Source organism: Cottoperca gobio, chromosome 5, assembly GCF_900634415.1.
Source record: "Cottoperca gobio chromosome 5, fCotGob3.1, whole genome shotgun sequence".
In the NCBI taxonomy this organism is placed as follows: Eukaryota; Metazoa; Chordata; class Actinopteri; order Perciformes; family Bovichtidae; genus Cottoperca; species Cottoperca gobio.
The window spans coordinates 9,148,824-9,163,502 of NC_041359.1; the positions used below are offsets into that span (position 1 = coordinate 9,148,824).

At 38.3% G+C, this 14,679-nt stretch overlaps 2 protein-coding genes across 3 annotated transcripts; both read right to left on the reverse strand.

Moving 5' to 3' along the window:
- Positions 1-896: 896 nt before the first annotated feature.
- On the reverse strand, positions 897-8,215 carry LOC115008223 (interferon-induced GTP-binding protein Mx-like). Its single transcript, XM_029431669.1, is given in 15 exon segments — positions 897-2,925; positions 2,927-2,989; positions 2,991-3,122; positions 3,610-3,837; positions 3,916-3,992; positions 4,104-4,262; positions 4,546-4,687; positions 4,816-4,938; positions 5,020-5,098; positions 5,192-5,390; positions 5,976-6,114; positions 6,457-6,611; positions 6,743-6,800; positions 6,802-6,881; positions 7,826-8,215. Coding segments are annotated over 15 exon segments (1,986 nt in total). The 5' UTR covers positions 8,013-8,215; the 3' UTR covers positions 897-2,760.
- A 969-nt stretch (positions 8,216-9,184) lies between these two features.
- On the reverse strand, positions 9,185-13,514 carry LOC115008384 (zinc finger protein 500-like). Of its 2 annotated transcripts, none has more exons than XM_029431966.1 (3): positions 13,258-13,514; positions 12,545-12,925; positions 9,185-12,031 (listed from the first exon to the last, which is right to left on the reverse strand). In XM_029431966.1, the coding sequence occupies exons 1-3, from the start codon at positions 13,439-13,441 to the stop codon at positions 11,178-11,180; spliced, it is 1,419 nt and encodes a 472-aa protein (XP_029287826.1). In that variant the 5' UTR covers positions 13,442-13,514; the 3' UTR covers positions 9,185-11,177. The 2 variants fall into 2 exon arrangements, with proteins under 2 accessions (XP_029287826.1, XP_029287825.1); XM_029431965.1 differs by having other exon boundaries at positions 12,545-12,958.
- Between the last annotated feature and the right edge of the window lie 1,165 nt (positions 13,515-14,679).

A 14,679-nucleotide genomic window follows, 5' to 3' on the forward strand; every position in this document is an offset into this window, starting at 1 on the left:
CATTTTCCGCTACTGCTGGGTCGAGGGGCGCCATTTTTCGTCAGAATAGTTTTCTCTGGGCGCGCAATGAATCTTGCTGAGGCCGTGAAGGATACATCAGATGTATCCTGCAAATCTGGCAAAAGAAGACCGCATTTGTCGGCTGCATTTTAAGGAGTCGCCGAAATGTGACATAAGCGGTCTACAAATACAGCCTGCGCCGGCTGCAGCCCATGAATTGAGACACAGCCATGTTCTCGTCTTCTTCAGCTCATGTTAAACATAATACTGCCACGTGCTCTATCGGACGTCACTGTACACTTTTTAAAATTAGGCCTTTTTTTTTTGAAAGGTTAAAAATACGGGATAATTACTGGAAAAATATTTAAACGGGAGGAAAACGGGATAGAAGGGAAAATACGGGATAATCCCCTTCTAACATAATAGATTTGATGCATCACAGCAACAAGGATAATACTATCACAAACATTAAACATTATAATAATGGTGCATGGATGTTTAAATGAAATTGTCTTATATGCAGTAGTTGAATTACCAATGAATTACCAACAGTATAATGGTCTAGTTCTCACCATACAAGACTGAACATCACCATGTTAGCCCAATGTTTCTGATTTATTCTTGTTATGATGGCTTACTGCATTAGCTTTAGGGGCTTAAACTATTTCTTTATAAGAATATTATATTCCATTTCTGCGAGTAGATCCTCCTTATTACTACACTCTGACCCTTTAAGTTAAAGTTCTTCTACAATGACATGTTTACATATTCTGATTTAGCTGTTGTATCAAGTAGATCACTTTTACATATTGATTTTAAACTCAAACCCAACATGACGTTTACAGTATGTTTTCACTTTTATAGGTTATGTTTGCATTACAATCAATGACACATGATTTTACAGTTGTAGTTTATTTTGTCATCATTAGCACTTAACTAATCAACCAGTTTAATTTTATATTTATAAGATAACTTTGCTAAATGTTTCATTCACAACTTGAACACTAAAAGGAATACTAAAGCATGTGGATTGTTAAATTAATATAATATTAGATTGTTATCTAATATTATATTAATTTAAGTGCTTCAAAAGACAAATAAAATATGATAAAAGAGTAGAACAGCTCCCCCCTGTTGGACCCTCTTGGCATGATGACTCACTGGAACCCTCCAATGGAAATGAGCCTTCATTATTACATTAATGTTATAAGTTACATCTGTACTTAAAAAAGCCTTTTATAGTCTGCTGTATGCATGTGATTCAGGAAGTAATGTAAAAGTGATAATATGAAATATAAGTCTGGAATTGTTTATGAAATGTGAGCAAAATTAATAAAAAGTAAAATAATATATCCAAAAAACATACCAAACCTGCAAAAGAAAATAAATGTGAAGATTGTGATAATTCAGCAACTTCTATTAATAGTGCGGTTTTGAAGTTTGCACTGCAGTTGTGTTGTGTTAAGGTCAAGGGCGTAGGTTTGCATATGGACATGTCTCTACCAATATTTTTTGGAGAACAGAAATGTCCCAACCAATAACTGGAACTAATTCACATTGTCTTCGGAGTGAAGTCTAATTCGGATGTGACCAAAGTCTCCAAGACGACCAATTTAGGCATGCTAGCATCTGATTGGCTGAAAGGAAGTGGGCTATCTGAATGCTTACGTCACGTTCAAATATCGAATTTACTGCCAGACACGGAGGAGGCAAGAGCTGATGAGTGTGCTGACAAAGTAAGTCCATAACTCAAGCATGAGCCTAAATGTAGACTCTTTAGATGACCCTCTATTGCCTGCACTGCACCAGTCTAAATCCATACATCGGTACCAAGTCAATGCTAAAATTCTGAAAACGTGACGGTTTTCAGAAAGCAGAGCTAGTGTTAGCTGTTAGCTGCCTGTATCAGAGGTGCTATTGACTTCTATTAAGGTCCTAATTATGAATTATAGTTTGGAATTATAGGGAGGCATGAGAAATAAAGTTAGTCCTAGGATGTTCAGCAGATATAACCTTTAAAATTCAATGGTTTTTTTTGGCATTGCAGCAACAATCAGGTCCTTACTAGTGGTTCTGTTTTCAGTTATAATGGATGACACTCAGGATATACTGTGAAAATAACTAATTTTGTATTTTTTAGTTACAGTATGTGGACCCAGACATGGTGCCACAGGAAGTCTTTGGGGGATTATACAAGGTGCAAGGGGCACCTGGTGAGCAGATAGCTAAACTAGCTATCGATGTGCTCTTGAGATTGAATATTCCAATTTATGGCTTTCGAGGTCAAACGTATGAAGGCGCCGCGAACACTGCAGGGAAGTGCTCAGGGGCACAGGCAGTGTTGAAGAATGAACACCCATTGGTTCTGTATGTGCATTGTGGTACACATTGTGTGAATCTTATAACACATTGTGCTTGCAGTGCCTCTGCTCTAGTACGTGACACATTGCGGTGTGTCCATAAACTTGGAACTCTAAGCATCCAATCAGGAGCTATTGGCTGGACAGGCAATATTAGAGGGGCATACTAAAACAGTGAAAGCTCTATGCTCCACTTGGTGGACAGTGCTTGTCCAAGCTGTTGATGTTCTTAGGCATGAGGCTGTGTTTGGAGGAAATGCCCTCAGTTGGTTCAGACTCTAGCACATGGGCCAATGGTCCCCCCCCAGGGTCAAGACTGTTCTTGGACTGCTGGTAGCATCAGAGGTGTTGGGAGAGCTTGAGTGACAAAAACAATATGGGCTGTCCCATTCTTATGCGACTAACACTCAAATGAGTTCCTACCGAACGGTGCGTAGGAAGGAGAAGTTGGTGAATATATCGGTGACTGAGAGAAATCAATTGGGCCCCAACCAGTGTTGAGACTACGGCCTTGGTTGAAGTTGTAAATGTTCACACTAAAGTCAGTCAACAGAGTGCGTGCCTGCTAACAGGCGCTTCAGGCATTTCTCAAGGGCGAGTCTCTTTGTTTTTATGCCAGAGTCCTTCTTGAAGCAAGGACTCTGTCTTCTCCTTGTCCTGAAGTATCTGCAGCATCTCCCTCTGCAGCTGGACGGCAGACTCCTGCATCAGATGGTAGCGGATCACCAGCGGGATCTGGTCAGCCAGACGCTGTCCGGCAATCTGTGGTTTGCAGAGGACAAAGTAGGGGTGTTAAAATGTTTTATTTACTTTTCTTCATTTTGCGCAGTGAATTGTTTTTTTCTTTGCTTACATATTGGCATATTTACATCATGAAAATCATGCTGCCTTGAAAACTAGCAGTTCTTGTTTGCGCCATACAGACAACATTCATCTGGATTATTCTGACAGTGAATAAAATATCTGAATATCACGATAATATAATATAAATCATTTCAAATTGGATTTATGGATGTCTATCCTTGATGGACATTGGAGATCCAGACACCACTGTAAAGAGTTAATTTTCGCTATCTGTTCAAAGCGAAATATCTGTTCATATCAGAATAATGTATTTGTATTCAGGGACATCATACAACTATTTTCTTTCCTCCCGTTTTTAGGAAGTATAGTATATCAAAAATGTGTGTGTTGTAATAGATGCCGTGAGGCACAAAACATAAATGCACAGCATGTAAATTACACTTACTTGGTAATAGGATTTAATGTGTTTCATCATTTCTTTCAGGTTGGCCACATTGTTACCATAGCTCATAAAGCTGACGGTCTTCACAAGTTCATCTTCCCTCTTCCTCTTGCCTAATTTCTTGCTGTATGTGCTGTCCTGAGTGTAAACAATCAACTCCATCTTAAACTGAGTCCTCAGCATGGACTCTGCTACAGTCTCCTTCTTATTTGTGATGGCTTCAATCTTCACCTAAAGAACATAAACATTTGTTAGTAAATATTCAACAATTTTCTGTCATATGTCTACAGTAGCAATGGGCGATGATACCTTAGCTGTCCGGATGAGGTTGGGGAATCCAACAAGGATGCGCTGTGCCAACTCAAACAACTCTTTCTTCACAATTTCTAAACGAAAAAAATCAGACACGGAGTGAAAAATACAAGATCAAATAATACCCGGAAGGTAATACATATTCAGATGGCCTGTAATCATTGTAGTGTCATGATAAGACATACCTGCCACTTCCTTGAGTTTCAGGACAGCAGGCCATTCCAGCTGTTTGATCTGCTTCTTGACCATGCCCTCAAAGGTCTTGTAGTTGATGAACCCTGGCAGTTCTCTTCCACGGTACTTTTGTTCATACTGAGCCACCTCGTTCTCAATATTCTGGTTGACTACAATAGGGATGCATTTTGTGAAAGAAAAAGGAGAGATAAAGAAGGTCAACATTTGGCCAGGAGTGGTCAATACAACAGCCTGGAGCAGAACTTGATGTTACCATCATTTCATATTTGAAAATGTAAAATTGGTTGCATTTTTCACAGCAAAAAGACTTTAAAAAACAACTATATTTTACTGTCTTACTCAATAGTTTACATTAGGTTAGAGTTTTTTAGTATGGAAACCACAGCAAAGACATCAAAAGTAATATAATGACCAAGTTGTTAATGCACTTACATTTTGTTCCAGAGCGCTCAATAGTATCTTTCCATTCTGAAAACTCTTTTCTGAGTACGGAAAAGAGATTGAGCATGCTTTCAGATTCTAGGTCCTCCCCTGTGCTGAGGCTGATGGCATCCTTTGTAAACGCTGTCACTCTCTAAAATATAACCGGTGTAGATAAAAGAAGAGGGAAAAATATTATTTTCAGCCGTTTAAATCACTTTGGTTACACAGTTGGTTAAAAGGTGCAGTGTAAGTGTAAAAAGTGTCAGCTTGTAAACTCACATCAATGAGAAAATCGAGTCGATCAGCTGCATCCGGTGGGGGTCCATTGCCACATTTGTTCAACTTTTCCTGAATATGTTTTAGTTTCGTCTCTATCTGCTCTTCCAGTCGAGGCAGAGATCTCTACAAATCACACAAGTCAAACCTGTAATACTTGAAGAGGGCAAAGTAAACCAGTAGAGTGAGGCACTAAGAAAAATGTACCTGGATATGCTGCACCAGCTCAAGTGTGAGTTTTTCAGCCAGTTTAGGAACAGTGGCGTGGCCTTCGTCGTAGAGAATCCTACAGAGAAAATAAAACTGCTGAGTATACGCTACACAACCTGTCAGACTGCAAATCATAGTTTACATAATTACCTAAAAAGAATGAACTTACTGGAAATACTGATGATTGTTGAAGAAGTTTTTCTCTCTTTCTATTGCTTCAGTAAGAGACACCTTATCCATGATCTCCTTCTGACCCCTGCACTTGACGATCATGTAGCCTTTCTTCAGGTGGATGACCTCATTATGAACAGTTTCAATCACAGTCTCTTCTGTGCCTTTGTCCACCAGGTCAGGCTTGGTCAAGATACCTGAGAGAGAGAGTCCACTTAGAACTACAACAGTATATTAAGGTTTTGAGTTCCTAAAGTACGATGTCGTGTTAGTCCCATTGTAGGAAAAATAATAAATACGGAGGCGGGGGAGGGGGTAATATTCAGAGAAAATAAATCAGAGTTTCCAAGATTCCGTGTTTTTTTTTGTAATTGAATCTCATCGCGTCACTTTGCAAGTCGGATCAACCTCAACACCCCACAGACGCCACTGCTTGCCGTGTATTATGCCTGCAAATGATACCGTAATCAAATTATACTTTGCAGTCGGATTTAGCAATAAAGAAATACTTGTGATTTTAGCCCAGAATAACTGGTCTGATGCAGCCATGCTTCATACTGATGCACCTCACTAACGTGTATGTCTGGCCTTCCCTGTTTACCGGTGGCGTTTGTGGGGTGATGAGTTTGATCCAAACTTGCAAAGTAAAGTGATGTGGTTCCTTGACAAAAAAACATAATCTTTCTTTCTAATTATAATATATTATATGAAATTATATATTTTAACCTATGGTGGTGTACCAAAGGCGGTAACCTTTCTTAAATATCCAAGCTGTTTATTACCCAAAGTCCTCTCTCCATCAGGATCCACCTCCTGTGCCATCTTCAAAGCCTCTGTAGTTGCTATGTCCACGTTGCATGGAACGACCACCAAGCTGATGGTTTCTTGTTTCATGATGAACTTCTGGATCATTCTCTTTATCTGATGGTAATAATTCATATTATGTTAAGTATAATCATCTTACTACCTACAGTACTGACCTAACCAGCGTTATTTTCTAGGTTAACTTTACTTTATATTAAAAAAAGCATATTCTTAGTTTGAATACATTATTGTATTCTTCAAAGTTCATGATCTAAACTCATAAAATAATTTTCAAATTATCTAATTTTTGGCCCAGATTAAGCTCCATACGGAGCACCAAAGTCATTTTAGAATTCATCTTTTGAGGATCTTGTTTGTACCAGATTTTATTGCAATGTGTCTAATAATTGTCAAGATAGTTTACTCTGGACCAAAGTATTGAGTGTTGCACTATCATACCTGATCTCCAATGTCACCCTCTTGTCCCTTTACAGCCACCCTGGTGATGCCAGGCAGGTCAATGAGTGTCAGGTCTGGAACATCAGGAGAAGCGATCTCCAGACTGATGAGTTCATCACTAATCCCCACCCCGACCCCGGCTATTGCATCCTGAGCTGGAGAGAGAAGACATGATGTTTGATGATTACAGGATGGAGGTGCTGATCACTGAAACCTAAAATAATGTCAGGAGCTTCATCAATACTTGGCTTTTGATAGTGACATTTAAGAACGCTGTATACCGCACCTTCTCTAATCTTTTTCTCCACATCTGCAAGGTCTTCTATTTCTTCGTTAAAGTTCCTGGTAGCTTATCTTCCCGTACCACTCCTCTCCTTCTTTCCTTCTCGTCATCTTCAGCTCGAGAGGACATCTTGTCACAATGCCTGCATTTATGAAGAGTGAATGAAGAGACAGGGAGGAAAAACTTGTACTGTAAAACTCCCACACTGCAGAGTCTCCCCCGTCATCATGAAAAGTAAAAAAAACAAATAACAATAAAATAAAATATAAATATATTATATATATATATATATATATATATATATATATATATATATATATATATATATATATATATATATATATATATATATATATATATATATATATATATATATATATATATATATATATTTGTCCACTGGTCTGTGCTATAAATGCATTTTATGTATGATTCCAATAATTTTGATCATTTTTATTGTCAAAATCGCTGAATTTGCGTATTTTCTGTTCAGATACAGGATTGCTCAATCCCTCGCAAACTAGGTTGAGCGCATGCATTTGGCGCATGCCTGTTGCTATCTCTCTGTATGTCTGTATGAGAGGATGGAGAGCAGGGAGAGAAACTTGTTGACAAATGAAATGTAAATTAATTGAAATAAATAATATATATAATGATGAATATATTGTGTATTTAATTTACATGAACTATAAATTAAAAGTAATGAGAACTTAATTGATTTCAAGGTTCAAGAAGGATTTATTGTGTACATATGATTTATAAAATTTAGAAAAGGGATTATTTAATTTAGAAAACTACCTATCAATGAATGGAAATGAATGATCAACAATGAACAAAGAAAATGATTGAATGATTATTATAAACAAAAGTATTATAAAAAAATATAACATTTACAGTATATACAGATAAAGTTTGCTGCTGGACTTGGATGGGGACCCGGCATCTTTTGAATGAGACCAAAATCATGCAGCTGGTGCAAATGGTTGAAGAGCAGCTTTCAATTTACTTTGGGTATGTTGTTTGTAGGTATTTTCGGGTAAATTCGCCCACCTTCTAAGAGGTTTTTAAAAAATATATATAACTTACCACTTCCTCTTGGCAGAGACACCCCTGACAGCGCCTCCAACACGGAGCTCTTCCCCGAGCTTTGGTCTCCAATGACGGCGATAGCAGGCAGCGCCAAGTCCTTCTCTACACCCAGAGAGCGAAGAGAGTCAATGAGGTCAATGCAGGGACGCACCTTCTCCTCATACTGTTGGTTCAGAGTGTTCATGATGATGACTTCTGGAATCCTGTAAATAAACGATGTTGTTTTTTTAAAGAGTTTTGCCAGTTACGAGTCTACAATAGCAGCTGCTCCACTCCAGTGTGACAGAAACTAAGTGCGGATACTTCAGGAAGGGATGCAGCGGATAAAGAAACGAAAGTTATGGTAGGTTTCGCTTTCCTGCTTGGCTTTCCTTTTCCTGCTTGGCTTTCCTTTCTTTTGCTGTTATGGGACGGATTCCGCACGTAGAGTCATCTACCAGGGAATAAATTCATTCGGAATATATTATTATTGTTTGATATTCTACAATATGAAATAAATACACTGTAAAAATATTAGAAAAGTCTAAAATGTATACTTTAATACAATAATAGTATCATTATAATTTGCATCTGTAGTCCTAATATATTTTCTATTAACCTGTGTGCTTTTCTTTCTCAACAGCCAAATTCACTTTCTATTGTTATTTCCTCAAATAAAATCCACATTATTTTCAGATCATGTCTCTGCCACTCAGTTAGTGTTGTTTGAATGTAAGGTTAGTGGTAGCATTACCTAGTTGTCCTAAGGAAATAGAAAATAGGCCACTCCCTGCTACTGTGTATATATGTGTGTGTGTGTGTGTATATATATATATATATATATAGATATCTATTTTTATATATATATATATATATATATATATATATATATATATATATATATATATATATATATATATATATATATATATATATATATATATATATATAATACATATATATATAAATCTCTATATATCTCTCTCTCTATATATATATATATCTCTATATCTATATCTATATATATATATGTATTATGTATATGTATGTTACTTAAAAAATAGTATAGTGGGTTTGATACACCACACAAATCTAAGTGATACCAGGCAAAACTAGCGCTACAGCAACTTGGGTTGTCCGCTCGTAAGAAATAATTATAAGAATTAACAGTCCGCCCATTAACAAGGTAATTAACAAAAAGTAATGAGCGCCTCACTTTGTAATAAACCACTAAGTCTGCAGTTGTAAATGTTAGTAAATCATTATTGATGAGGGTCACAGGTTGCGCACTGTTTAATAATCTAACAGCAAGTTAGGAAGGCATCTGTAATTATCAATGTTAAGTTATTAATAAAGGGTTCTTATCGATCCATCAAAACTCTTTAATATGTTGTTCAGAGATTAATTTTGATCCTGTTGATGGAATACTTTCCCAGTAGGTCAGAAACAGTCCATTGGTGGAGTCTAATCCCGATGAACTGAAGAGCTAAAAAGACAAAGCACGTGCTGCAGGAGGACAGAGAAATGTCCGAGGCAACCCAAAAGTTGTTCAAATTATTGTATTATAACTGATCTACAAAGCATTAGTAAATGACAAACCTTTATAAAAGGTGACTCATTAGAAAGTGAACGATTCAACTCACTTTTACCTACTGTGATTGTCTAATGTTCAAACACTTGTGCACCTGTTGTGTGTATTTAACTATGGGAGGTAAAAAAATAAATAAAATAACAATATGGAGGTGGGTTATGTACGTCAGTAGGGTGTTGAATCAACCTGAATCTATGTTTACTAAGTGCACTTCAATGAGCAAATCAAGCAGTATGAGTGTGTGTAGCACCAGGTATTTTCTTTTATTATAAGCTATACCAACTTATGGAACGGCATCATTACGCCTGTTTAAGGTGTTATTACCATCTTCTCACTCACAATCCTAAACTCATGAACAGCTGTGCAACTCAAATATACAGCTATGATATACTTCTTTTTGGTTTAGCTAGTATCACAGAACACCTTTGAATTGCTGAAGCACCAGAGAAAGATGAGGCTGAAACACAAAAGTCCTCTCCGGCATTCTTCTTGCATCGTGTTTGGTTTGTCGTCAGTAGTGCTGCAAATCTTGAGAACATCGTGTTTTAGAAATTGGAATTTGTCATGATGAGCTGGTTATCTCCCTGTCACTTACACACATACACTTTACATAGTCATAGATAATATTAAGACAATGTTTTAGCTGGTTAAAGAAGAGGAGGAAGACAAAACGTGCATGTTTTGAAGATATATTGAAATTATGTTTGTATAAATTGCATTAAAATATATTATTTCTTGTCAAAATGAGTTTTGATGTCTGATCTGTTAATGATGCAATTATTTAAGTACAATCTTGTCTGTTAGTCACCTATTTATTTAATGGCATTATAAATGTCTCTGTAAATAACTTTGGTGTTTATAAATGTGTTCTATAAAAACATTTAACTTGACTTGTTATGCAGTTTTAGAGTCACGGTAATTTCTCATTTCAGTTGGATCAGCAAATTACACACATCACAGCCAACTCAATCGTTTCAAAAAGATAAATAGGGATGTGCCACTTAGTAGGCAACTAAAACATTGACACTTTGTAACATTGCTAAATGGCACAAACTTAATAACTGAGAGTTGAACCTGGAGAGGAGGCAACTTTATGTTCTGAAGAACTAATTCCAAACAAGGGGAACTGGCTTTTTGCCTCCCTGGGTGCACTTCTCTCAGCGTTCCCCTCAAGTTGGAATATAGACAGTGATTTAACATGTGTCTGACTCCATAACACTACAAGTTGAGGAAAAAAAGCACAATAAGTCCCATTTGAATGATCCGAGGACATGAATGGATCTCCAGAGCCAGGCGGGTCTCAGTGTCTCGTCAATAGCAAGCAACACTTTCATATGTCATGTGACTTTCTTCACTGTTAATATAAAAATATTGAAGTGCAGCTTTAAGCTATCTCTTATCTGTTCAAATATTAAAGCTAGGGTATGTAGTTTTTTAACTTCTCAGCATATTTTAATTCAGGTGTTCTGACCCCTGCACCTCCTCGCGGCTCTGTTTTTTTTAGGCTTTAAAGAATTTAGCCCATGAAAGGAAACTTAGCGGTTAGCAGCAGGCTAAACAACAGCAACCTTTTCTCTACATCTCTGAAAGGCTTCGCCGATATTGTTGCGAGCCTCATATCACAGTATGTCATCTCAATTTAAAAAAAGAAAGAAAAGAAAAGTCAGCACATCCAGAACACACTCTAATGAGGAGAGCCAGCTTCCATGATCCTGTGTACTTCACTCCAGTCAACATACTGTCTAGTATTTCACTATCTGGATGAGAGTATTCAAACAATCACAATGGTTGAGTGTAATCCATTCTGTCCTCTGTGTGGATCTTTAGATGTGTGTTTAAGTTGCCTTTCCTTTTAAAGCTTTTCCCACACTCCACACACAGATGGGGTCTTTCCCCCGTGTGCGTCACCCTGTGACTCTCCATGTCGCCTTTTCGATTGAAGCGCCGGCCACACTCGCTGCACTGGTATGGCCGTTCCCCCGTGTGGATTCTCATGTGCAAAGTCAAAGCTCCACTCTGTCTGAAGTTCATGCCACATTCCTTACACCGATACGGCTTCTCTCCTGTGTGGATTCTCACATGATCCTTTAAATGGCCCGACTCTTTAAAACGTTTGCCACAGATGGGACAAGTGTGTCTTCTCTCCCTGGCGAGATAATTTACGTCTTCTTCCACTCCAATACCGTCTCTTTTCTTACTGCGCAAGTGCCTTTTCTTTTGCCTTGTTCCCGTTTGTGTGAGCGCCTTAATCCATTCTGCATTTACTACACCCTCTGCATTCTCTATACCATATTCACTTTGATTTAGAGAGCAGAAGGGCAGCCCGGACAGTTTGCAGCCCTCTCCTTCGGCACCTCTTCTCCTGTCCTCTGCTGTGTAAAATGTTTTGTTGATCAGAGTCTGGTTGTGGCAGGGGCTTGTAGAATGAGGCTCATCATACACACTGCTCTCTGACTGAAGAGGGAGTTTGTCGTCAGGGTCAGTGTCTTCCAGAGGACTAGATGATGTAAACTTTTCCACTTTGATTTGAGGGGGATCAGGGTCCTTGTCGTCTTGACGGGGGCTCCAGTCTTGTTCAGCGTACGGCTGCTCATCAAGCCCATCTCGCTCATGATGAGTGAACTCAAGTGAATCTACAAAGACAGAAGGAGTGAAATTGTACTTAATTTTGCAAATACAAACATGGCTACACATATGGGCGCTCTCTAAAGCCATCATTTAGGCCTTTTTTTTAATCAAACTGTGGGGCGAAAACAAACAAAAAGTATCAATTTCACTCTGGTTCAGACTACACAAACGGACCATGGCTTGTAAACGTGCCCTATGACTCCTTTTACCTTTTGTTAGTGTTATCGGCATGTTCAAAAAAATCTAGTGTTGCATTTGGGAAGTTGTTTCACCTTGTTGTTGATGACCAGATAACCTCAATATAAATATATATTGTATTATGAAATATTATTCACTGTGATGTAGTTTAGTTTTTGCTTTGTAAAATGGACATGCGACCCGACAAACAAATCAAAATGTCTCAGTATCGAGACACACAAATGCATGTTTTTAGTGTTTCACCACACTCCAGCACACACATGGATAATAACAAAAAAAATGTGTTTGGCTTTAATTTAGCAAGCCTCTACTCTCCTCACCTTTACGGGTTTCTAGATGAAGTCCAGAAGACTCTGGATTTACCCCACAGGGGTTCTCATCCTCCCTGGTTGATGGAGATGTTATTAACTTGTCTCCATCAGGCTCAGCTTTGATACTTGCTGCCTCTTCAACAGTTAATATTCTGTAAAGGTGTGAGGGTGGCTCCTCGTGACCTTCTCTTTTCACAAACTGGGGAGACACGGTGGTGTGACCCTGCTGCCTGCAGTACGGTCCACGCTGACCAGCTCTCTGGTCATGCTCCTCTTTATTCTGCAGGTCGCCTGGGTGGTCCGGGCTCACATCTGGGGCCCACTCCTCCTGATGGCAGCACTCAGGAGAAGTCTCCTCATCACAGCGGTGAGGACTGACCTGATGAGCAGCTGAGGGACATGAGAGTGCATGAGGGGGCGAGACTGGAGATAAAATGTCTCATTTAGACATTGATTTCTTAGTTTTAATACATGCCACCTCATCTGAACCACGCTACATTTATGAATTAAACATCCTCAAGAAAAAAGGGTAATTTCGCATTCTGCCATTATTTTGAAAACATTATCACAAAAACTGAAGCTGCAGCCTCATCATGTCACACACACTGCTGCAAACTCTGAGGTCATCAAGGTGTGAGGCTCAGTAGTTTGTAATCTAAAAATGTATTCATAATAAATTAATAATGATGAGTGTTTATGATTGAGTGATTTGATCCACACACCTGATCTGTGTAATTTGACTTCAGGCCAGAGCACCAGTGTTCTCAGGTGATCTATCTCCTGCTTGGATCGGATTATTTCGCCCTCGTACTCTGTCAACGTTTTCTCCACCGCCCCGAAAATCTCCACAGATGCCGCTGTCAGCCGCTCAGAAACGAAAGCTTTTAGATACTGTAGAGCGGCCATGTCCGCTCGGATGCGGTTGTTGTGACTTCCTTGTTGTGAACGGTTCAGTTTTTCGAAAGCGGTGTGAGCGCTCACACAGACTGCTGTCGCCCCCTGCTGGCCACTCAGGAGGCTGCACCACGTGAAGGGTTCACTTCAGGTCCTCACGGAAATGCTGGGAGGAGTAACAACCAGTGTGGCCATGTCAATAAGCGACTGTAAAAACGGCACACAGTACTTTCAAATTAAAGACCCAAGTCTTTGTTTGACATATTACGTAAATGACTTATTGACAGTTGGTGTGTGTGTTGTGATGCTCATGTTTTTGCTACATTAGAGCTACAGATGCATCTATTTTTCCCACAGACCTGGGCGTATCTGGTAACATAGACTACAAAACATTAGAAAAGTTTAAAATAAATTGTCGCTGCAGTTTAATCTAGTTTAAATTAGTTTCAAAGCAAATTGGTCCTGCTAATTTACATTTAGTCCCACACAAGATCGTGTCAACTCTAAAAAAGGATGCTTATTTAGTTTGAGATTAGCATTTTAATATTAAAAGGTAAGAATATTCTTCTTCCCCCTGTCAGTTGTCAGTACACTAAACACATTTGGATGCTGCCTTGCTCTAAAGAACAGCTACTATAGGCTGTAGGGAACGACTAGTCCCATGTTATAGATGCATTATTACAGTTTGTTTTCTCTAGGCTGATACTATCAACATGCAGATCAATGAACTCTTTAAACAGTATGTTTGTCAGTTCACAGCTTGTTCAGTTTATCTGTGTGGCAGTGAAGAGTGCTGGGTTAGATACATAGTTACATACGATTAGGTTGTGTTTATAGATTGTATTTATGGAATTATGGAGACTTTACATAGTCAATGAGTCAGTTCTCTCAGTTGTGTTCTTTCTTAAAATAAAATCCAAATGTATTGCCTTTCTGCATATTAAGACTACACAATGACAAACAGTATTCAACCCTAAGGATTCAAGGTTTTCTGAAGATCTGGATTTATTTATAAATTACATTTATGAGTGACTTATTCAAACTGATAATAAAAATGTAGAACGTAGTAGGATTTTTCTTTTTTTATAATAGTCATGTCACAATTATTAAACCCATATATAATGCTGTTTTTTAATCACTTACTAATAGCATGAAAGCCTGAGCGTACAGTATCACTGTTTCACACAGTTTTGGTTTTATGGTTGTATACACATCACCGCCACTTTTTTTCTTGCCTTGTAGGAGTGATG